Source organism: Lipophrys pholis, assembly GCF_963383615.2.
Source record: "Lipophrys pholis genome assembly, chromosome: 18".
NCBI lineage: Eukaryota > Metazoa > Chordata > Actinopteri > Blenniiformes > Blenniidae > Lipophrys > Lipophrys pholis.
Window position 1 is genome coordinate 23,663,866 of NC_137646.1, and position 24,861 is coordinate 23,688,726.

The 24,861-nt window shown below is 45.1% G+C and overlaps 3 protein-coding genes across 5 annotated transcripts; 1 reads left to right on the top strand and 2 right to left on the bottom strand.

Moving 5' to 3' along the window:
* Nucleotides 1-10: 10 nt before the first annotated feature.
* On the bottom strand, nt 11-13,730 carry efs (embryonal Fyn-associated substrate). Its single transcript, XM_080486451.1, has 8 exons — nt 13,699-13,730; nt 13,106-13,248; nt 9,656-10,894; nt 8,816-8,935; nt 4,872-5,783; nt 4,272-4,337; nt 2,139-2,396; nt 11-2,054 (listed from the first exon to the last, which is right to left on the bottom strand). Exons 2-8 carry the CDS (start codon nt 13,115-13,117, stop codon nt 1,869-1,871), a joined length of 2,793 nt encoding a protein of 930 aa, XP_080342577.1. The 5' UTR covers nt 13,118-13,248; nt 13,699-13,730; the 3' UTR covers nt 11-1,868.
* A 253-nt stretch (nt 13,731-13,983) lies between these two features.
* On the top strand, nt 13,984-20,205 carry dhrs4 (dehydrogenase/reductase (SDR family) member 4). 2 transcript variants are annotated; one of them, XM_080486454.1, is made up of 9 exons: nt 13,984-14,340; nt 14,617-14,732; nt 16,184-16,361; nt 17,245-17,346; nt 17,471-17,541; nt 17,618-17,669; nt 18,591-18,725; nt 18,801-18,856; nt 19,575-20,205. In XM_080486454.1, exons 1-9 carry the CDS (start codon nt 14,329-14,331, stop codon nt 19,687-19,689), a joined length of 837 nt encoding a protein of 278 aa, XP_080342580.1. In that variant the 5' UTR covers nt 13,984-14,328; the 3' UTR covers nt 19,690-20,205. The 2 variants fall into 2 exon arrangements, with proteins under 2 accessions (XP_080342580.1, XP_080342581.1); XM_080486455.1 differs by having other exon boundaries at nt 14,231-14,424.
* tinf2 (TERF1 (TRF1)-interacting nuclear factor 2) lies at nt 20,120-24,826 on the bottom strand. Of its 2 annotated transcripts, none has more exons than XM_080486453.1 (10): nt 24,543-24,826; nt 23,514-23,716; nt 23,330-23,428; nt 22,674-22,769; nt 22,475-22,585; nt 22,270-22,393; nt 21,280-21,934; nt 20,846-20,904; nt 20,670-20,749; nt 20,120-20,478 (listed from the first exon to the last, which is right to left on the bottom strand). In XM_080486453.1, exons 1-10 carry the CDS (start codon nt 24,568-24,570, stop codon nt 20,359-20,361), a joined length of 1,575 nt encoding a protein of 524 aa, XP_080342579.1. In that variant the 5' UTR covers nt 24,571-24,826; the 3' UTR covers nt 20,120-20,358. The 2 variants fall into 2 exon arrangements, with proteins under 2 accessions (XP_080342579.1, XP_080342578.1); XM_080486452.1 differs by lacking the exon at nt 24,543-24,826 and adding an exon at nt 24,401-24,438.
* Nucleotides 24,827-24,861: the final 35 nt, after the last annotated feature.

Here is a 24,861-nt window from a genome sequence, read left to right on the forward strand (position 1 = left end):
GCATTTTCTTAATTGTAAAAGATGTATTTGTGCATTCTGAACAGCAAATACAAGACAGACATCAAATGTAGTGTTAAAAAGTAATGGGATTTAGGTCTGTTATTACTGTAGGAGAAAAGATCCACTTATATATGTCAGAAAAAACACGTCATCATTTTGTAAAAAAGAAAAAATGTCCCTGTACAAAAGAAAACAGCCATATATCTTAACTGTAGCTTAAAAATAAAACATAAAAAAAACACATTTTTGTTCATTGCAAATCACTTGATACCCTCCCCCCTCTTCGTCCTCCAGTGAAGGATGTGCATATATTGTATTCAAGCAAATTAAAGCCATGCAAATGAGAAATAATTAGACAAATAATAAATATGTAGTTTCCTTTCCCATCATGATGTGTTTTTGCATACAGCTCGCTTAGTAGTACTTCAAATCTCCACATGGTGGCTCTGCAGCAAAGAAAATGGAAAAGCAAGAAGGAGGTAGAGTATTCCTCGAACTAAACAGAGCAAACAACTATGAAGAATGATGATGAAATGGGCCTGGTGAAAGAGATTTGAACACAAACAGGCAGACAAAGGAACGTGATTGACAGAAACACTTCAAACTTTCTCCCCGGCTGCATGAAGCCCGGCCCGTGTTTACACAATCAAGATGTGTCGCGTCGATATTACAAACAGCATGCTTGCTTAACTGTGCTTCACAATCAGGTTTGTGCAGGAGGACTGATCCACTTGTGCAGCAGGTGGGCTTTGTGGTTTAGTGGATTTTAAATGCAAATTTTATTATTTTTTAGTAGAAAAAGGTGGTTTTTCAGGGCCAGGTGGTCATAGCCTGAAAGGCATAGGAATAATTGTCATATAATAGCTTGATATTTTCGACACTGCCATGCTTCAAAATTTAATTTAGTTCCATCTTCTGTGTGAAAAACTGTCACACCAACTGAGTGAACTCAGTTGACAGGATTTAGTTTTTTTTTCCTCTTTTCACGGGAAATGAAGATAAGAAGAAAAGTAAAAAATGCAGGTCACAACAAGACGTGTGCAGACAGGTGAACTCGGTGAACAGGTTTCTTATCCTCTGCCAGGAAAACACACGACTGTGAGAAAGAACGTCCAACGGCCCTTGGAGAGTTTTCTTCTTCTTCTTTTTTTCCACTCTCTCCATCAGGAAGGACTTCTCTTTTTCTTCACGAGACATCACAAGACTGCAAAAATGGAAAGTGAACGACGATTCTGGGTAGAAATGGGCACAAACACATCACATACTGGTGGAGACTGGAAGCCGAGCGCTACGCTGTTTCATGTCGCCCGTATTAAACCCGAAACACTCAACATGCTGCTTCATCAGCTTTTTGAATAGGGCCCACAAAAAGGCCTGTCGGGTAGTGGTATAAATCAGGCCAAAACCAGGATGCAAGGCCTCTTTCTCTGCTATTTTTGGAATGAGAGGGATGGCTGAATAAATAGAGGAAGGAAGGGAAAATGGCTATCATATGAAAGAGGGGGAAAGAAATGATGGCAAGCGCATTAAAGCAAAGCTTCCAAAATAAGCAGTCCACGCGAACACTCAAACCACAGAGGGGGCTTCAAATATTCAATAAGTTAACACTTAAAACAAGTGTGCCGGGCATCAAAGCACAGGAGTCATATAAACAAAAGGCACACCAACACACACTTGGAGGATAGGACCGACACAGCCAAAAAAAACAAAAACAAAAACGGAAGCGGCCGGACTGCAGGATCCAGGTCCGCCAGCTTCAATCTCAGGCAAACGGAAAGAGTTCAATGACAAATAAGGCATTTCAAGAGGAGAGAATAGACGTGTCGAGTAAAGCCCCCCCCCCCCACCCCAACAGGTGATATGAAATATCATGAGGAGATCTCTGCCAGGCGCTGGAGCAGAGTGGAGAAGCCGGCGGCTTGCTGGGACAGCTCGGCCACGCGGTCCACCATCTCCTGAGTGGCCGATACCGACGGGTAGTTCTGTGCGGCGCCCTTCGTTGCCACGACAACTGCCTTCAAGGCCTGGCAGAGCCGTCCGCCCGAGGTGGTGATCTGAAAAAAGAATCAATTTATTAAAAAATTGATGAAGAAAATCCACTTTTTGGGGAAAAGCCGACGGGGCAGATCTCTCTGTACTTTGGAGCGGAGGTCCGCCGAGGTCAGGAGGCGTGACAGCGTGTCGCCGATGAACACCAGCTTGTGGGCCGTCACGATGAGGCTCTTTCCTCTGGCGACGAAGACGCGAGGCGGCTGGTTCCCCTGCACGCTGCTGAAGAGCACGTCGATGGCGTCCGCCAGGCAGGAGAGGTGGGCGAGACTCTGCGAGGAGTAGAAGGACAGCAGCTCCGAGTCCTCCAGGGAGAGGGTCCCCGGCAGAGGAGGGGAGGGGGTCAACTGTGTCACAAAGACGGGGAGAAAATGTACATTTCAGTAATAGAATAGAAAGAAACAATACACCTTTATTGTCTACTCAAGTGGAACATGTGTCTACGACTCAAGAAATACTATTTTACCAACAGACCAAGTGAACATCTGCTGGTGAAAACTTCAATGAGCTCATTTCACTTAACTAATTAGTAGAAAAATGATGTGTTGAACAAACATGATTGGATTGAATCCGACACTGAACCTTTCTAGTGCACCTGGATGGAAATGAGCCGGGACTTAATGGAATGCCTCTCGTGTTTTCACTTCCATTGAGGGAGGGGGTCCTCACACAATTAAACCAACCAGAACTCGCGAGTTCACGACACATCTGCTACCTGGTTTGGTTTGTAGACGGAGATGCATGGCTCTGATGTGTGCTTGCAGATTTTGGCAATGATTGGCTATGGTAATGAGTGATTTCAAGCAGAAAGCTCACCACGAAGGCCTCTGCCAGTGTGCTAATCATTAAGCCTTGAGGAGCGCCAACTGTGGCGGCCGCGGCCGAGGTCGCCAATCCCCGATTTAAAAGGATCAAAGAGGCTGAAGGGAGGACGAGAGCGATCCGACAGGACGCTCGTCTACTTCTCTCTCGTCTTCCCTGTGAAAACCTGGTGGGTATCTGCTTGATATCTGATAGGATTTTCCCCCATGATGAACTTTAATCATTTAAATCAGGCGGGTCGGGGGACCGCAGCTTCCCAGCAGGACTGCTTTTAGTATGACTTCTCAAAATTTAAATTTGGGGTCGATCTCCTCATTACTTATTGAAAACAGACTTTTTTTTCTTTTCCTTGATTATAAGTGTAACGGAGACAAACTAGGTGGAATGAACATATTAATTAAGCTTTAGTGCAAAACCACAACAGGTATGATATCTGCAGACTACGCAGAAAATGTTATGAGATACCTCAAATTAAAAGCATCTGGAGATCTGGAGAGTCTGACTCATAAATCCATACATTACGTCCAATGACTGGGCTTCTCTCTCACTCATTGTCCTGCAGCCTGCAGCCTATGTAAGCCCAGACTGTTGAGAGTCACAAGTGACCTCTTGTTGCTGCTCGGAGCCAAAACAAAGAAGCCAAGCAAAGAAGCAGGAAAAGCTACGAGCTCCCCAGGCTGACGCGAAGACACCAGCACATTGGAGTTTACATGTAGACCTCAATGATGGCAACTCAGAAAAAAAAAACAGTTTACTAAACTATGAAGGAGTGACTTCATCGGCCGGGGCGACTGCAGCATGAAGCTTTGCAAGGTCGTGTAAACACTGCAGGTACAAGAGGACACATCGGGAGGCCAACAGCTGCTGCAGGTCGGATTAATGAGTCACGGCGCGCACAAACAAGAGTCTGACCTCGGTGAATCGACAGTCCCGTGTTGGGATTATCAGTCAGCGTTAACAGTGGGAAAAATCTAGCAGAAGACGATAATGTCGGGGTTACATGTTAACAGTATGGTCTGTTTGTTGAGAAGTCGTTTCCACTTCATCTCAGGTCAGACTTTATCGGGAAACTTTTAAAAATCCTTAAAAAAAAAACAACTTAACTGATCATCTTCAGTGTGAAAGCGGGGCAAACAAAACATATCATTTCAAAACATTTCCTGACGATGCAGTCAAAACTCACAGGCAGTTTACTATTTGAGTTCTAATTACTTCTTGTTGTTGGAATATTTTCCTGTTGAATCCAGACCTGAGGAGACAACTTTCTTTGAATTACCTTACTTGAATAACTACTTCACAATTACTTCAGACTCCACTAAGTAGCTCATATTGATGATATACCATTAAAAATAAACACGTGATTCAAATTGTAATTTTTCATTGTAGACGTTTAAACGCACCCTTGTGTCTGCAGTGATGGTTTGTCCGTTCTCAGTCAGGACATCAGGAGGAGGCTCAGGTTTACCCTAGAACACAGAGAAGTCAATTGTTTCATAATTTTCCTTGACAGAACACAAACTATTCCATTTGAATAAAAGCATCCATGTAAAAGAAATATAGGTTAAGTCTCATATCTAAATATATTCTGTGATGCATTTCTAGTTTTCTTGACATGTATTGAAAAACAGGTTGTAAAAATTTCAGTTAATGTGCGATGACTCTAAAAAATAATTCAGTTTGAATTATAAGAAAAATTTACTTTTTGAAATAAACCTTTAAATGGGTCTGCTCTTGTTTAGTGTTGTCATTATGGAATTTTTTATTTTTTTTTTAAATTATAATCAAGTTTTTACTGTTTCCAGAGGTCTTTTTTTTGTGATTATGTTTTATTACTTTAATGGTCAAAGGATTTACAAGGTTAAACGAAGCTTATAAAAATGTAGAATCATGCCGATTTCACACTTGAACTCTGGAGGGGTCCAAAGCGACATCGATGAAGTTAATCGAGATTCCAACCGACAACCTTTCTCGCTAGTTCAGGACGTGGCTGATAAACTGACCTGCAGCTTCACGTATCCCACGCTGTCTCCAGTGGGAGCCAGCGCTGGGACCGGCGTCAACCCGATCCCCGCGTACTCGTTGCTGGGGTCTTCCTCTTCTCCGTCGACGGGCCCCACCGTCAGGGTCACTGTGGGCGGGGTGGGAGGCAGTGGGAAGGCGGGCTGAGGGGTGGGAGGCAGGGGCCTCTCTTGGATCCAGCTACCTTTACGGGAGCCCATTCCAGACGACTTCCCATCAGGCACCGGGAGCGCGGGCAGCGGCCGGCGCGACAGGGACTCCTGGGAAGGCAGGCGGGGTCGGCCCTGAGCCTGCAGGAGGAGGGCGCTTTCCTCCAGGGAGCGCTGCACCAGCGACAGGAGCCCCTCGGACGGAGGGGCGTTCCCGATGGCGGCCAACGCCGGCAGGAGGTCCGACAGGCGCGCCCAGGCCTGCTGCAGAGGCGGCGGCGGCTCCCCCGAGTGGCTGGCTTTCCACGTGGACAAGATCTCGGCCAGAGAGGTGGCCAGGTCTCGCGACGTCAGCGTGGCGGCCGCGCTCAGCACGGAGTGGACCAGGCTGGACAGCGAGGCCCTCCACTGCACGTCGCCCGAGCCGTTGCTGGAAATGGAGAGGCGGCGAGTGGAGGTGGAGGACGACGAGCAGGAGTGGGGGAGGATTTCGATGGTCAGAGCCGGCATGTCGTAGATGCCGCAGTCGGGCTCAGAGGAGTCTCGATTATTTCCGCCGCTTGCTCGTTTGTCCAGCGCAGGGAACAGCGCGCCGTCCTCGCTGCTGGAGCGGTTGCTGCCGGACTCTCCGGGTCCCAGAGGCACGCCGGGCAGCGTGGGGACACTGTAGACTTCATCATCAGCTTCATCAGGCTGAAACTCGGCTGCGGACATATTCAGAGTGATTGTGGGGACGTCGTAGACCTGCGAGGAGAAAGAAGACGACATATGCGAGGTCAGCACACATCAATCCGCTATATCTTCTGGGGTCGGTATGGAGTAGGGCTGTACAATATTGAGATCACAAAATACCAAGAGACCTCGGAGAGGGCTGATTGCCAGTCCGACCGTATATTGGCGCTCAGTGAAAACGTGCGTTGAGTTTTGGCTGTTCATCCCTGAACTACTGTACAGCACGTCATTTCCGAAACGCCATCAACGTGTTTCCGTCTGAACGTGAAGTCGTTCAAGTACTTCAAAATACTAAATGCTGAGTTTGAAAGAAAAAGGGTGCGTTGTGCCGTCAAAAGGAGAAACCAAACGCACCAAACTGAGGCCAAGAGAGCAATTTGCCACATTTAGATCTCAGACAAACCAAGAACTGTTCATGAATTAGGCTTTGTTTTTTTCTTCAACAACACTTCTCAGTGAAATGTCAGCATGTGACGCATCCGTCGACTCGGCACTAATGAAATGTGTCAGTCACAGAAACGAGGTACATGAAATATCTCCATAAAGAAAGAGACTAATCCAAAAGTGTCTCTTCAGGAATGCAGGAAGTCATTGATACTAGTCTTCATGAAAGAAGCTATAGAATAGCATGAGAATATGTTTAGATACAAACACGTATGCAGATGATGTTAGTGTCTTTGTACTTGGAGGTTTGTTCTTCCAAACAGTGCTCTTTCTCTTGCCCTTAATTTGCACCTGTTAAAACTGGTCTAGTTTGTGAAGTGAAGCAGTTTGGTGACTTTCTGTTCCATTTTTCTTTGACGTGTCTAATTATCATACCATACCTGGTGGCAGGACGCAAATGAGAAGCACAAAATTCAAATTTGTTTTTTGTTTTTTATTCATTTGAATTCATGCAAAACGGGTAAAGGTTTCCAAACCCTGTGATTTAGCAATCGGCTGTTATCGAAGGTTCCACTGTCGTAACACGATAAACTTGCCGCAGGCACTTTTGGCAACAAACAAACAAACTGTCAGTAGAAAGTAGTAAAAGCCTGCTCCTTCTCTTTGAAGAAATCCTAAATCCAAGCTTATCAAATATAAGTAACGTTATGACTGATAAATTAGGTTGCAGCTACACTTACAGGAAACAAATCCAACTCACAATCTTACAGTTGCATATTTTCATTGCAAATAGTTTCACACATTCACGCACAAAGCTACCATAATTACCGGACTATTAAGTGCACCTGACTATAAGGCACACCCACCAAAAAAAAAAGTTCAGAGTTACGTGATGCACCTGAACACATCACCCATGTATTGGAGACATGAAGCTCCTTAACCTGTAAAAATCCATAAATTAGCCACGTCATTGTTTAAGCGGGTTCAAAGTGTGAAAAAAGTATCGGCCGATAGTTCGTAAATGACGATATGCTATAGTTTATCAGTGATGTTTATCCGACTTTGAAACCTGATCTAAAATGCAGGATTTCCAATTCACTCCAGATAAAAGCGGTTTTCACTTTGTTATGATGTTATGAAAGATGAAGCGTCTACTTTGCTATTCCTAATAGATTTAAAAGTCCATTTGTACTGATGAATATCTGAACTGGGCCTGCATGATACCAATTTAAGGAATGCAATGGGCCAAAATTTTGTCAAGAAATGACATGTATGTATATACATATATATATATATATATATATATATACACACACACACTTACCCAGATGATGTTAATGTCTTTGTGCTACACGATTATTATTATCACACTATTCCATAGAACAGTGCTCTTTCTGTTGCCTCCAATTTGCACCAGTTATGACCATGTTATTCACACTTCGTCACCTGACACACTCCCATCTACCAAGTGGGTGGGCCTCTAGGGCAGTGGGGCTGCATCTCAGTCACCAAATATGTTGACATGAATGCCGTTATTTGGTGATTGGGTTCACCTGTACCTCGATACAGCAGTATTCACTGTTTCTCTTGCCTACAGTCAGCTGGGATTTAATCACACAGTTGGACACAGCGGTCCAGAAGATGGATAAAAGATCCGAGTCAAACTGGAGAAGAGAAAAAAGCCAAATCAGACCTGTAATTAGATGCAGCAGGGCTACTGACCACCAGTGGGCGAGGCGTATTTTTACCCATTTACATCAAAGTGCTGGATCAGTGAGTGTGCAGCCCACATCCAGTCCCTGCAGGATGAGGGGGAGGAAAAACTCCCAACAGCTGGCACACATTTTCAAGTAACATGAAAAAGGAGAGACTACTGTGGGGGGCGGGCAGGGAGGTGGTGGTGGTATGTCCTTGCTGTGGCCCTGACAGATGGGTGTGACCGGAGAGAAAAATAGAAGCAGCATTTGGACTGGATAGACAGGCTCGCGCTGCAGACAGAGACAGGTGTGGCCTCGCCTTACGCGGGGGGGAATGTGGGAAGAAGTTGCAGCGGGGGATTTGAGCGTCATCGCTTGTTCACCGAGCGTTTCGCTTGTGTCGACACGAAACCGACACACTGCGTTCTCACGGTCTCCCGGCTAAGAAGGAGGGGGAAGACTGAAAGACGATACACGTCACGTGTGGGCGAGGAACCACTGAGGGAGAAAGAGAGGCCCACTCAAAAGGCCCACAGCTACCAGACATAACTTAAAACATTTTCCTGGAGGAAGAAATCTTACAAACCGCACACAGCACTTAAAACACAAGCAGCAAGGTTTACAAAATTTTGTCAAATCTACTCACACTAAGTAGGCTAAGTCACAGCCACACTAACTGATTGATATCATTTACCCAGAGACGCTGTAATCTCAGCTCATCACATCAATGAACTTGCAAGATCTACTCAAACTAGACTTTAGTTAGTTTAAAAGCTTTCTTCCTTATTTACGAACATTGTAATTAAAGAATTAGGTTTGCCAGGAAGTTATTCCAGCAAGACATTTTTCTTCCATTTAATGTTTCGTCCATAGATAACTTGATTTACTACCAACAATAACAAGGTAGTAAAATGTAGAGAAGCATCTGTTCAGCGTGCAGTTTGGACGCAATGTTCAAGTTACCTCGGACTCGGAGTCCGCCAGAGGAGGGACGCAGCGCGGGGTGTCGTAGATGCCGTCATCGCCGCCCGCGACAGGCGGGACCGGATGCTGCCACCTGCCACTGGGAGGGGTATCATATACCTGCCGGGGCAACACAGTGTCAGAACACATTACGATTGGAAGACACACGAGGTAACGTCAGATTATAATCTGCTACCATGAGTCCAAAACAGCTGGAATTAAAAGTGAATCTGAACCTGTAATGTGCTCCTAAAGGAACATAAACAGCTTATATTCATTATTACATTTCATTGGGAGCGATTAAACAACTCGAAGAAGTTGGAACAAATAGTTAGAAAACTATTTCTATGAATTGAATGTGCAAAGGAAAATTGAACATGTACCCAAGTCTCACTGTTTGAATTTGGCTTTTGGAAAAAAATAAACTTTTCCATTTATATTTATCACACAAAGTGAAAGATTTCCAGATTTCTTTCTGCTTTATTGTGATCATTTCTACAAACAAACAATCTCCTAATGTTTCCTTAACTTGAGGACATAATAATCACAATTAAAATTCTTTAAAATGTTTGAGACTTTTCAGCTTTCATGTAGTAGGAAAATAAAACAACACAAAATCAAATCCAGCTCCAGTCCGGGAGTTTGCCATGTTGGCCTTGTGCGTTTTTTCTCCAGTTTCATCCCGCAACAAAAACATGCGTTTTAAGGAAATCGAGTTCAATATTCTTGAAACTCTTCAACTGGCGGCCTGACGAATTTAACGCTGTCGGTATGAGTGTGTTTGATCTGTGATGGAGGAAAGAATTCGGAGGTAAAAGTTAAAACGTGTTCATCACGTACCTGTTCATTCACATCGTCTGAGGGATCCGGTTTCTCTCTCGGCTTGTTGTGCGCGTTGCGGCTCTTCTCCAGGCCGTTGCTCAGCCGGACTTCCTGACTCTGCTTGTCCTCTTCCTGCTGCAGGCCCGTGGGGGGCACCTGGGCGATGGGTTTAGTCTCGCCGTCCTTCCTGGTGACGGATCTGACCGGGGGTGCCGGCGGTGGGGGCTTACGGGCAAAGTTGGGTGACCCCGGCGCCCTGACCTGGCCCGCTCTGATTAGCAGTGGGGAGCCGCGGTGGCAGGCCAGGCTGGGTTTGCCCCGCGCAGCGGCGGCGACCGCAGCAGCAGCATTCGAGGGGACACCCTTCAGCACGGGGCGAGGGGAGGCCTGAGAAGGGTGGTGGTGGGCCAGAACTGTAGCGGGCACCCGGTGGAGGCTCGCTGCTGCAGAGACGGGTGTCTGGTACGTCCCGGGCGTGTCCTTGGATTGTGGGGTGACAGGAAGCCCGTTAGAGGTGAATGCGGTGGTCACAGCTCCTCCGCTGGGTGACTGGTAAACATCGTCGCTTGCGAGCGGCGTCCCTTTGGGCACCAGGTAACAGTCATCTGAGTACCCTGCCGTTAGCGTTTCTCTCGGAACAAGATATGTAGTGTCCTCCGGCTCCTCGGCCGCCCTCGGCACGCCGCTGGGGGCGAGGTACACGGACTCCGAGGCGGCGAGCCCGCTGGGCTGCCTCCCCACCTGCGCCGCTGCAGGGAGGGGGCTCACCGGGCTTTGGTAAAGTGTTCCTGTCATGTCTGTGCCTCGCCCCCTCAGAGACGGCGAGCGTGGGCGACCTGCCACCCCGATGTCCCAGTCAGGCCTGGGCCGGGTGCCAGAGCTGGAGTGTGAGCGCGGGCGCCCACCCTCCACTCTGCGAAGCTCCCCAGTTCTGGCAGCGGCTCCTCCACCTCCACCTCCTCGTCCCTCTCCGGCCACCGGCGGAGAGCGATACACTCCATCCACGTCGTCTGCGGTGCAGGCGAGCGGAGGCCCAGGAGACAGGTAGACAGAATCCGGGCCAGGGGGCGGGGCGGTCTGGAGGAGGCGGAGGCGGTTGGCGGGGGCGATGCCCTGTCGGCCGTGCAGGGAGCAGAGCCACCAGCCCGGCCCGCCGTTCTGCTCCTGCTCCAGAACCATCAGGATGTCGCCTTTACGGAAGGCCAACTCCTCCGGACTCTCCGCCGTGTTGTCGTACAGCGCCTTCGCCAAAACCGTCTGGAGACGAAGAAAAAAGTGAGAGGGGAAAAAACATTTAAAAAATCATTTCTGATCCACCTTTCATACCCAAAACAGCAAAATGGGCAAGCGAGTTTTAATCAACAGCCTGACTTGTGCCTCACATCTGCAGACAAACGAGCACATTGATGAAGCGCGTCGTAAAGAGGCTGACTGTGTGGAGCTCTTCAATGAGCAGTGAATAGGGACCATCTCGTAAATTGTCCGTGCGGGAGACAAGAGTGAGAGCAGGAGGATTAGCGAGGGGGGGGGGGGGGGGGGGTCTAGCACAACAGTTCAAGTGAAAACACATCGTTATGTTTTTTGGCTTTTTCGATCCAGAAAAGCTTCACGTTCACATGGCAGCATTTCAAAAATGTCAGTTTCCATGAAAACATCTGAAACACTGAAACCGATGTAGTGCTTTTGTGTTGTAATGAAACCACACAAACATACACGTAGAGAATAATACGCTAAAACATAAACAATGGTGAGTACACGGACATTCGCATGGACAGACAACAAAGTTGGATGGCTATCACAGTGACTTTCAACTATAAAACTACAAAATCCCATGAAAATGAACGGGGAGGCCGCCATTGTTGTTATTGTCCATCGACTCGCGCATGTGCAGAAGAACTGTTTACTACTGCCAAGGTTCATATGCGCAGTAGTATCATTTCAGAAAAGTTGTCTTTTCCTCAGTTTTTAGGGTTTGGTGCGGGGTGTTTTTTTTTTTTTTTTTTTAAAGTTCCACCCAGGCAGCAGTTTTCACAAAGTTGTGCTTTCAGTGGCTCTGAACACCGTTATTGTGTAAACAGAACCCCAAAATTCAACAAGAGTATTCACTTGAAAATGATGTAATTTAAACAGGACTTTAAAAAAAAAAATTCTAAATCACAGCTGTGTCATCATGAGGAGGAGGAGGAGGAGGAGGAGGAGGAGGAAGAGGGGGATCAATGATCGAATGGACACAAGAGCTTAATGCTAATGAGCAGGTTGAGAGTGACGTGGGGGGAGGGGATGAGAGGCACATCTGTCCCTCGCTGTTTAGGGTTTAATTGCCGACCTTAAAGCCAGAGAGTTACCCCCCCCCCCCCCCCTTTCATTTTCTATTCCAACCCCCCGGGGACAGCTCGGCCTCACCGAGCCATGTGGGACAGCCCCGGGACAGTAATGGAGGCAGAGGGGATCGAGGTAAAATGAGCTGGAAAAACAACAAGTCGAGAGGGGATCTCATTTTATCACTTTAATAGACTCACATTATTTCCCCTCAATCTAGTAATCATATGCACTTCAGTGCATTTTGCAGCTGATTTAATATACTTTTCAAATCATAAGCCATCTGCCAAGAGTCCTTTTTTTATTTACTGTACTGCTTTAAATATAGATTTGATTACTGGTAAAGTTAATTGAATGCCTGCTATTGGCAATGAAACTAAATGATTAAAGAGTAAGTTTGTTAGAAGAGTACTTTCTAGTTTAGTTTGGCCTGTGGGCAAACAATATTATAACCTGGTGTGGATGTAATTAATCACACTCACTAAAATTAGAGTAAATTGGTTATTTTAGGACTATATTTGTCCAAATATGGAATTCTATTTACACCTATCTTCAATGTACTTCTAATATGCATCCCCAGCTCTTTTTTTTTTAACCTGCATGTTTCTGATTGCAGAGACTATGATGGTAAACGAGAGTTTAGTGCTCCTGATATGCAATTTAATGCAGATTTAAGTCAAGAAAGTGCTTCAAGTGGATTAAGCCAAATTGAAACTGGTGTGATGCAAAGAAAGTAAAATGTTAAGCATTATTAAGCAATATGAGATACATCTACATATCAAGACTGTAAAGTCAGTATGAGGCGTAGAACTGAGCGAAGTCTTCCACATTTCAGGGCTATAAATGGGCTTCATTCTCCCTCAAGGCTGCCTATACATTATTGAGTGCCACTGTCCTACAGTACAATGACTTATTTACATAAACATGACTCACTAGACTTAAAACAGATACAGCCACTTTCTCATGCTCAAGCACAGTTTTTCCACACTCCCCCCCCCCCCCCCCATGGGGGTTGGTTCACTTTCTCATATATTTCTGTGCACATTTTTTTGGGGAGCATCACACATGGAATCCTGACTGAAACTAACCCCCAGCAGATCATTTTCAGAGCATGCAACAAAAAAAAAAAGCCACGAAGTGTGCACTCACTGAGACAGACATCTCTGCTGTGTGGATCTGCTGTTTGTCTCTGAGAAACTCAGGGGTCCTGCGGAGTGTGGTCCTCCATGGAGATCAGCTGGCTCTGAACAGGACACATCTCACGGTGTGGGAGCCTCGTCTTCATTGGTAACCTAAATTTAAAAAATATATTAAAAATTAAAAAAAAAAAAAAATCACAGTATCTCTACAGCCTTGATGCAGGTGTGTCTCCTTCCAGGCTCACATGTGAAATGAAAAGGTAACTGAAGCTACACCTGTCTGAGCTTTCCACGCCCAGCAGGAGCGTTCACATTAGATCTGTAAATAACCTCTCCTCACCCGCTATCAAACGCCACCGTTTGTGGTTTGTAGTTGGCCTTTTTTTTTTCTCCTCCTCTTCTCCTCTTCTTCTGCCGTGCGTGTTATCCACGCTTCATTTCCACCAAATCGTGCATTATTGAAGTGAGCCTCGCCGCCGCGGCCTAGTTATTACACTTAGCTTAGCTCAAAACAACAATAGCAAACGCCGGATCAAAAAAAAAAAACACACGCAAAAACCACACTCCTCGCTTTCAAACTCCTCCCCGGGAAAGGATACACACCTGGTCTGTTTGTTCTCTGTCTTCGCATCGCTGATAAACTTCCAGTCTGTGATGAGTAGTAAAAAAAAAAAAAAAAAAAAAAAAGAAACACTTCTTCGTTTCAGAAAATCTGTGGCTGGCCATCGGCGTTCAATCATCTCCGATGACAACAGAATCCTCCCCGCCTCCTCCGACGGCCGGCCGCTGCGCGGATCTACAAGCGCCACGTGCGCGAGTTCCACGTCCGCTGAGTCTTATCCAGCATGTGTGAGATCGTGAAGTTCGCCGCAGACCGGATTACACGCAGTCTCTGATTGGCTGGTTCCCCCGTGCGTTGCGTTCAGGAACGACAAAATTTTATAGTTGGGCTGAAAAACTGTCAAAATATGTAATTTTGTGATCATTTTGGGCAGTACCCAGTATTTATGTATTATTTTTTTGGGAATGTATTTATTTCTACAATAGTAACCGAATGGAATAAGAGACACAAAAAAGCAATCATTTGCATGGATGTTTTTATTTTGACAACGGGATTGCGACCAGGAAGAAAACTGTCTTCAGACACTCGTTATGCCAATATAGTCAAAGGTTCAGGAGATAAACTTTGAACTTTTTCTTTCTCCCTCTGTGCAACTACGAGTTTAGTTTTGCATGAACTACAAGGTGAGATAATGCTCCTGACCGCCGTTGGGTATTGCATCTATTGCTTTCCAGTTTGTGGCTGCAGAAATTCTGTCTTTGTAAATGGCAAGTATTTAACCACTGCTGTTGTTATACGTGGATGTATATGTGTTTAATAAGTTCGGTCTTTGATGATCATGTCTCAATATTGACTCGTTTTGCCTTTTTTTAAGTCACTGTTTAGTCCAGATGACCTTTACCCTACTTCCAGTGTTTCTTTTGTGAATACATGTGAAATATCATTCTCTCTCTTCATAGGTGATGTTGAGAACTGTTTCCAGGTGTCTGAGGACTCAGTCTGTGGCTGGCCAAAGAAGTATGTCACAAAGCAGTCTCACTGGAAAGGTAGCCATAGTCACTGCCTCCACAGATGGGTAAGGAGAACTTGATTGGCAAAGAATGAAAACTATCAATGGGGAGTGAAGATCATTTCAAATAAAATCAAACTTTATTTACACAGCACCTCTCACACAAAAGGTTGTAGCACAAAGTGCTACACACACAATAAAAATAAACAGGCACACACCCTCTCTCTCTTTTATTTTCGTTTATTTGTTAGTGTTTTGTTTTGACACCCGTTTTACACTTACCGTGCTCACGTTTGTAGAATACATGAACCTTCTGCACAATGGAGCCTGTTATCCGCTCTCCACTGGAGTGAATCATTGTACCACTGGACTGTTTTTCTTTGATAAACATTAAGACTTTCCTCCAAAGAGCTACATTTGTACTTGCCGTGCACCACGAGCCGTTCATATGTACTTTCGGTGAGGAATGCATTCCACCATGTTTATTGTATTTTGAAAGACCCCCTGTTGGGACATCACCTGTTCTCCCTGCTGCCCCCTTAAAAGGAGATGCCAACTCTTTAAAATCTCTCCACCCCAAAAGCAGCCAAAGTCCACCCGGCGTGAGGTCCAATAACTCCTCCAATCTGTTCATGTATATATTTTGTATTTTTGTTTGTGTAGCACATATCAGCCACGGAGCAATCCGAGTTGTTTCACATTAACCGACATGTAGAGCAGGAGTGTCAAACATAAGGCATGTGAGACAAGGCTGCCATGAAAGCGAGCAAACTATCATTAGCCTCAAAGCCATGACTTTGTAAAAACAAGCATAATGCTCTAGAGCACACGTGTCGAACTCCAGGCCTCGAGGGCCGCAGCCCTGCACGTTTTGCATGTCTCCCAGCTTCAACACAGCTGATTGCAATGAGCAGCTCGTTATCTGGCTTTGTGCTGAATGTGATGATGAACCATCAGGACATTCAGGGGAGGGAGACATTGAAAACGTGCAGGGCTGCGGCCCACGAGGATCTGAGTTTGACACCCCTGCTCTAGAGTATAGGATACATTTTGGAGCATTTCACTCCAGAAAATTCCTATTCAATTGGCTTCATGTTCAGATTTATATAATTTTTGGTCAAAATTGTTTAGTTCTGCAAAATTATAGACATTTTCATCACATATACTCTGAGCAACAACAAAGACAAACTTTAAAGTTTAAATTTAAAGGTTCGTATGGAACTATTAAACCACTCAAGATGAAATTAGGCTTTGTGGTTTGACACCCCTTATGTAGAGCAGAAGCAGTGAGAAAGATGAAACAACACAAAGAAAGACAAAAGCATCGAATTATTTAAAAACTAAAACATGTTATCTGACATTTGAGCCAGTAGAAGCATGTCATTGTTAAACAGAAGTATGCCCAGGACGGAGCCTTGAGGAACTCCATACTTGTAAATTTCACCTCTCTGGGTCTGATAACTTCCTCTAAAATCAGTGTTTTGTGAGCTGATTGTCCTTCCTCTCCTCCCCCTTAGTATCGGTCTGGCTGCAGCTCAGGCCCTGGGTAAACGGGGGGCTCACGTGGTGGTGAGCAGCCGGCGGCAGGCCAACGTGGACCGAGCGGTGTCTCTGCTGCAGAGCCAGAGCATCGAAGTAATCGGAACCACTTGTAATGTCGCCAAGGGAGAGGACAGAGAAAAACTGGTGAAAATGGTAAGCATGTGTAGTGAAAAAGCTTCAAATGAACCATCTTACATTCATTACAAGAACCCTATTTAATTATTTTTTTTGTGCTTTCGTTAAAACAAACCCACGAAACGTGCGACGGTGCTCTTCCCAAAGGTTTTCGTCTTACTTTCATCAGCCCACAAATATGTTCCAGTAGCGTTTCGGCGCACTGAGGTGCTCGCTGGAAAACTTCAGTGGTTTCATGAGAGGACTTCTTCCATGGAAACCGTGCCTGCTCAATGATTCACGTATGGTAGAGTCATTAGCGCAAACGTTAACCAGCTTCAGTTACTCCTTTAACCCCTGAGCTCCGACTCTGGGTTTGCTTTTTAGCGTGCTGCTCTGAGTTTTAGGACTTTGCTTTAGTGTCACAGAATTAATCACATCTGTTGACATTCATTATGTTTAAATGTTATTATATATTTTTTTGTTTACCAGAAAAACCTTGTTACGATTAAAAATCTCTTTTTCAAGAGTGTCCTGGCCAAGACAGGTTCCATTAGGTTCCAGACAAAACGGGCACATAAAACATATAAGAAAAATGTAAATACATCAAAAAACAGGCGAATTTGCTATAAAAAAAAAAAAAATTATGATTCTGAATGGGAAAATATCCAACGATGAAACCCAGGACTGAACAAATTATAACAAGATGCTACAGTGAACGCCAGATAGCGGGAAATAGCATTAGCTAAAGCCTGAAGAGACCATTCCGCTAGACTAACTTTCCTCACCTCAAAAGTCACATTAGGTTTTGTTAAAAAGTGTCACACGTTCCAAACGGTGTAAAGCCGCATTGCACTGATGTGGCATTATGATATGTGCAATGAACTACATAAACTAGGCCTGATCGTTTGTTCTGGATCAGACTCTGGACCAGTACGGAGGCGTCGACATCCTGGTGTCCAACGCAGCGGTCAACCCTTTCTTCGGTAACATGATGGACTCCACAGAGGAAGTTTGGGACAAGGTACGAACCAGAAATGAGACCCCAATCACAGATCTTTGCCCATCGGAACAATCGTTAAGTCTGACGAACTTGAAAAGATTTTCAGTTCCGGAGAAGACAGTTTGATTTTCTTTTTTTTGCGCAGATTCTGGCTGTGAATGTGAAATCATCCTTCCTGATGACCAAGCTGGTGGTGCCCCATATGGAGAAACGAGGGTGAGAAACGGCACAAATCTGACACCCAAAAAAAAAAAAAGATTATGTGTTTTAATAATCCCGCTTTCTCTCTTAGAGGGGGAAACGTCGTGTTTGTGTCGTCGGTGGGGGGATACCAACCGTTCCCGGTAAGCCAGAGCAAAAACATGGATAGCACTTTAGCTAGTAGCGGTAACGCTAACCTCCAACATGTGAGCTCAAAAGTGGGAAACAAAAAATGGAGCGGAATCTTTACAGAGAGGTGGCGATTTTAAGTTGCAAGGCCGAATCTGAACATGTTGTGCAACACATCCCACAGATGTTCAAACTGCTCGTTTTCCTCTAACCTGAGGCCCCGCGTACACGAAAGGGGAAGGTTAAGGGAAGACGCATCGTTTGTCACCTTTTTGTTTCACGTTTACACGGCAAACGCTGAAAACGATGTAGTCGGCACACAGGTTGGCGCTTTTGGCTGTTTTTGTAATGAAACCACACAAATTGTAATTGTCCACGTGCAGAAGAATTATTTACTACGGCCATGTTACGCAGTAGCAGCGTTCTTCTTCTTCTTTTGGGTTTAATGGCAGTTTGCATCTATAAAGTTGCATTACCGCCACCTGCTGGTTACCATTAGTCCATACCTTTCCCAACACTCAAAAAAAAAAAAGAAAGCAAGACTACTTAAAGGCGTTGTTGCGTAAACGGGGCCTGAATCTATTCAGTATTACTTTGTTACCTTTACGATGCACATTTTTACAAAGTCATGGTATAGCTTTTTAGCTAGCGCCACTGGACAAACTTAAGTAACGTCAGGTAAAACTTCTTTAGTAATTTTACACTTTTAATGGTCCATCCAGAGGCCACTGACCACATGTTTGATACCCCCGGTGTATACAATCCGCTACGTAGCTTAGCTCGCTGTCAAACTGTAGCTAATAATATCGTCCCGCCGTCTGTATTAAACCCTTTTGGTGTTCTAAATTCAACATGAGTTTACAAGCATTTGCCCAAATCTCCTACAACCGGTCTTTTTTTCACTGCACCGTAGCAGTAAATGTGTTTCCCCGCAGGCACTGGGACCTTACAGTGTCAGTAAGACGGCCTTGCTGGGCCTGACCCGGGCCCTGGCCCCCGAGCTGGCTCAGAGTAACATCAGAGTGAACTGCGTGGCTCCTGGAGTCATCAAGACGCGCTTCAGCCAAGCGGTGAGGACGCGAACCTGCCTAAAGCTAAAGTGTGTTTGTGTGGCGATCTCTTAACGCGGCCTTGTCTTGTTCCAGTTGTGGCAAAACGAAGACATCATGGACGAGTTCAAAAAGCAGCTCTGCATTAAAAGGTGAAGCTTCTTTACAAGGCAGTTACACATATCTGAGGTTGGTTTTGTACGGAGGCAAATGTGAGGAGCAGTAAACATGTGTAACGTTCTTTTTACTTTTATATTTTGTATTCTAGATATTTTTCACACACAACTTTTTTCAATCAATTTCTAACTTTGTCTTTAGTTTGACAACTACAAAAGAGCTTCATATTTGCGTAGTTTATTTATTATCAATAACTATTTGAATGTAATAGTTTCATTTTCTGCATAAATTTCACAGTACATCACTTTTCACTTTAAGATGCCAATAGTGTTACAAAATATGCAATTTATTATATTAAACTATGATTTGATCAGTTGATATATTAGTGAAGTAGGATTAAAACAAAAATCTATTGCAAATGTAATAACTGCAGCAAATCTAAAAAATAAACATAAAAATACAACAGGTTTCTTTTGCAGTTTTTGTATTGAAAATATCAATGTGTAATATTTAGTCAAATCTGTTACTATTTTATTACTTACAAATGATGTTATTGGCCATTATTACTTTATTGGAATCATCTGTAAAAAATTTTCATTTAAAAATCTTCGATATAGTGCATATAAATAAATGGGGGTCCCAATACCGAACCCTGTGGGACACCACAGGCATCAATAGTCAAGCCCTTGCCACCTTGTGGTCAGAAGACAACGCAAATTAAGGTTTTTAAAATGTTTCACGTTCGTGTTTCAGAATCGGAGAGCCGGAGGAAATTGGAGGAGTGATCGCGTTCTTGTGCTCCGACGAGGCGTCCTACATCACCGGAGAGACCATCACGGCGACCGGAGGGATGAACTGTCGGCTGTGAGGCCGTCCGGGCAAAACGAAAACCGAACCGCACTAACTTTTGACGACTTTCGCGACGTACCTTCGAAGTGCCGCAATAAAGCTAGTACGGGGGAAGTGTGATCCATCTGAGAAAGCTCCTGATAATCTGTTTGGTAGAATGTTAGAGCCACACTTCTTGGCATTAACTGAAATTGAATGCTCTGCTGCTCATCCCCCAAATGCACGCTCCTTACAAATGTGGCCAATCATCAGGTTTTAAAATGTTTTCAGATATATTTCCAAAAAGTATTGGTACAGCACATTAATAATCTACCCAGCACAAAATTATCTTTTCTATTTTTGTGACAAAATTATTGCAATTAATTAATAAAGCTATGAATCAGAAATATCAGAGCTGTTTAACAGATCCATTTCATTGAATGAATGAATGAGAGGTTGTTTCTTTTTTTAAAACATGATTACAATATCCAAAACTTTATTAAGACATAATACATGTATGGTCAAGCCTTCATTCACAAATAAACAATTACATCATAAGAAACAAAATGCTGGGCGACGCCTCGTCTGAGCTGCTTTTCCATGATAACTAACAAACGGCAAAAAAAGGTCTTTGAGCTCGTCTACACTGACGTGGGATGAATAAAAAGGTTTAAAGGCCTTCGGGGGGGGGGACTTCAGGTGTGTCTGATCACCTGTGCTTGCTGCCAGCAGACAGGAAGCTGCAGCGGCTGGCGCCGGGCTTCCAGAACTCCCTCAGGGTGGGAACGTAGGTGCCGTGCTTGGTCTTGTAGTAGCGCTTGGTGAACAGCTGAGGGAGACACAGTCGGTTAGCGAAACATCCCAAGTTTTCCACGCACACTCTGCCGCTGGCGGGATTCGAACCGGAGACCCTGACGGGTTAAGTCTGGCTGCCATGTAAGGTGCGCGACAGATCATGCAGAGTATGTTACGATACAAAAAAAAAAAACAGGTTTATTTTCCAGTTAAACTCACACATACCCGGCCTTTGAAGTTCTTCGTCGCCTCGTCTTCAGAATCAGCTACATAGTCGTCGTCTCCTCCTGAAACAGCCAGCACCTCTACACACACACACACACACAAATTCATGTCAGTGGTTTCATCTTTTAACATCGCGACCCGGTTTCCATTCACTACACCGATTTCACTTGTTTCACCTGCAGTGATCCGCTGCTGGGGGGCCAAGCTGCTCACACTCGCTGATAAAGGCAGATTTCTGTCAAAGCAAAAACATCAGTGACACACTTTAGTATATAATGAAAAAAATAAATATTTTAAAACGCAGGAAACTCAAATGCTGCCAAATGGTCGAATAAGTTTCTCTCTAAAGAATCTGAACATTGTATGAAACGTCACACAGGAAAAAGCAAATGAAACCAGCCACCGTAAACCACTTGATTTTATTGTACCTGCAAGGTTTCAAATCTCTACAACCACGGAAACCAACATCCTCTCATACAATAAAGCCGATCTTATCCCAGACCAGTCAACACAAATCACAGCACAAACTGTACTAGTTCACTTCTTTTAACCGTAACAGATCACCACAATACACACTTCACTCTTTTCCGTTCGCTCTCGTTTCTCTTACTCTTTATCATCCAAGCCCGGAAACTCGGATTCAGACGTTTGACGGCAGCTTCTGTGTCTACGTCTCAGCGCTTTGGCCGGCGACGTCCTCCGCTGTTCTCTACACCAAGACGTCGCTTCTGCTCTGCCAGAGCTTCTCGCGCAGACGGCCTGCGCCGACAGTCTTTTGACCACAACTCTGGGCTGGTTGCTCAGACACGAGGCGACGACGGAGCTGAGAGAAGCGTGCGGAGGTCGCTGGATTGTGGAGGTTGCTGGGATTTCTGTGTTGCAGCTCTCATCGTCTGCAGCTTCTGCTCCCCTTTCCTCCTTGTGCCTTGTGCTTTTCCTTTTGGACAGGCCGACAGCGTCCTCCTCTCCCTCACTGGACTCCTCCCCTCTTTCCTCGGGATGCTTGCGTTTCATCCCAGTGCTGCGACGGGAGCCGGCGGTACTGCCGTCGTCTTCGGCTTTGCGCTTGGCCGAGGTGAAGCTCTCGTTCTCTTTCAGGTCGCCCCTCAGCGTCCTCATGATTGGGACGTCTTCATGAGAGATGAGGCCGAAAACGGGCGTGATTGGCGCTTTACTTTGATCCGCGGACGGGTTTCTGACCTGTCCGGACGGCGGCAGAGACAGAGAGGCCAGGATGGAGTCTCCCATGTTGGGCGGCAGGGACGCTGCAACGAGGAAACAACAACACGGGTGATCGGAACCATTTCACCCCAATGTTTTCTTCTCGTCGGCTACAAAAGAAAAGGAGCCTAGTACGGTCTGCCTGCTGCATTTCCATCATCTGAAGCACACATATCCACTCCTGTGCTTATGTCGAGGCAACATGAGTCTATAGTGATGCATTTGTAGATATTAAACCATCAATCTGATCATACAATCAGACCAGAGCCCCGTTTAGACGATTTACATATATTCAAGCAAAACTTTTGTCGGTGAAAACTTTCTGAAACAAAACAAAACAAAACAAAAACGATGCGTTTGCGGTGAGTGTGAATCTCACCTGCTGCTTCCAGATGACCCAGGCAGGTCTGATGCTGGAGTAAGAGCTCCAGGAGCTGGGGCTGAGTGGCCGCCTGCGCACACTCCTCCAGGACAGGGGGGGCATCGCTGAGCCACGACACCGTCTGAAAGCAAAATGAAGCAAATCAAACACGGGGAAAGCTTGATCCGACGTGAGGAATCAAAACACCCGTTACCACGGTTACCTGAGCCAGGTTGGGAACCGGAAGCAGCTGATCCAACCGAATGAGAAACTCCCACAGCAGCTTCTCCAGCTCCCGGTCAAACTGCGGGCCGTACTCCGCGGGGAACTCTTCCTGTCGGAGGACGTTCAGCTGTCACAGACCTGATTCATACTTTCATTTTGACTGCTGACTGAGCCCCTTGGTTGTTGAGACGACTGACCTTGAAGAACCGCTCTCTCTGCGCCGGCTCCGTGAGCAACGTGTGGACCAAAGCGTGGAAATGTTCCACCGTGCGCACGATCTTTACGTCCTTCTTCTGGGAAAGAAAAATACATGGATGACACAAGGGGGATGTGTTTGCGTGATGATGATGATGATGATGTCCCAGAAGCACAAAACATGAGTCAACTGCAGCAGTAAATAAAAGTTGATTGGAACCCTTTTTTGTTTTTGTTCCCATTTAATCAACATTTTTAATCTATTTTTCTTTTTGTTTAATCATTTTGATAATATGAGTGAGTCATGTTCAATCTGCAGAGCATGAAGGCACACTGCATAGAAACTACCTTCGTCTTGATATATTGTGCAGCCCAAGTTTAAATATTGTAATATCACATAACATTTTGTTTTTTTCCCACCACATATTTTTGTTGCCATGATTTTCATTTATATGTTATGGACATGGAAATAATTAACACAACTTTTTAATTTATTTTCAGATGCCAATGTGCATGTGGGTATAAATGTAGGTCTGTATAATTTATTTGTGTATTTGTGAATTGATTTTAAATCCAGCCCTTGTGTTGCTGGAGTATCTTTAAAAGAGAAGTTTTAATGGCAGATCAGTGCGTCAATACGACGTGTCGTGTGATTTACCGCAGCGAAGGCGGAAGGAGCAGCAGGAACACGGATCCTTTCCAGATGTGGCTGAATCACCTTCACGTCTGGCTGCACGGAGCACAACTCCAGGGTTAACTGAAGTTGACGGGACAAATTAAAATGCAACTCCGGCAAAGGAACAGAGGAGATAACTTCTTCTTTCTTTCTTTTTAAAACCCACCCGGGCTCTCAGCCCCAGAGCCAGCTTCGCCTGGTGTCTGCTGGTCAGCAGTCCCGGCACCGTCTCACAGGCCGACGTGACGAACTCCTCCACGACCCCGTACTGCATCACATCCCGCTGCTGCAGCACCTTCCACAGGGCCGCCGACACCAGACGCACCGGAGGAGCCAGCAGCTGCAGGGCGGCGAACGGAAGGCTGACATCTGCACAGGAGACAGAGACACTTTTTACGGATGTTTTAGGACAGTTTGAACAGCAAAAACTCATTTTCCCCCACAGATCTGGTGTTAAATGTGAGAGATAATTGAGGATTTTCCCATGAGACTTCAGATTAACACACACATTTTAGTTGAGGCCGCATTCTGCCCAATTTCATCTTGAGTGGTAAAACCGTGCCAGAACGTTTAAATTTATACTTTATCTTCGCAGAACATATGTCATGACAAAGTGAAATTACTATGAAAAACGACCACAATACCAACACAAAGCCAATTTTAAAGAAACCTGACAGTTCCATGGCATCACACAGGATTCTCATGATCAACTGTTGCTCTGTGTCACTTTTTCTTGTTCTGGAAATAGAGACTTTAATTTTTACTAGATTTCAAGTTTAGTAAATAAATAAATGAGAACTACATCTTTTCTTCTTTTTTTTTTCCAATTGTGAGACACAACCAATAAAGTAATGATGACCAATAACAAGGAGAAATGTGACCATTTCACATGTAATACAGCAAAAGTTCATTTGATTGAGGATTTCCCAGTGACACCCTGAGGGCCTGTCAAGCAGAGCCCACGGTCCCCCGGGGCTTTATGATGCTCAGCTCTGGTCAACAAAAGATGCAGAATAAGAAGAATAAGAATAAATGATGCTTCACTTCACTCACATCCTTCAGTCAGAGCATGAATGCAGGTCATCTACAATATGCATACCGTGCATGCTATTATCACCGTGTCATTGATTAAAGAAACATGCAATCGCATTGAATGTATACATTCCAGGTCATTATCCCAAGAAGGGAGCTTTACCGTTGTCTTTTGGTTTTCTTGAGGCCATTTCGCTGTGTTGTGTTCAGAAGCTCCCGTTAGCTTAGCAACTTATGACAGGCTGCTCCGGATGTCAAATCCAAACTAGTGAGAAAGAAAACTTGCAAAACTGCCGGGATTATTTCTGGCTAAATCCTTAGACTCTACATTGGGTGACCTTTTGTTCAGCATCGGCTGTAAATTTCTAGTTTTTCCGCTGCAAACAAAACTTTAGCTCATCCTCCCGCCTTCGCTGTGGCGGGAGATGACGATCGAATTTAGGCACCTGGATGTGACGGATTGGCGGTGCTTAGGGGAAAGA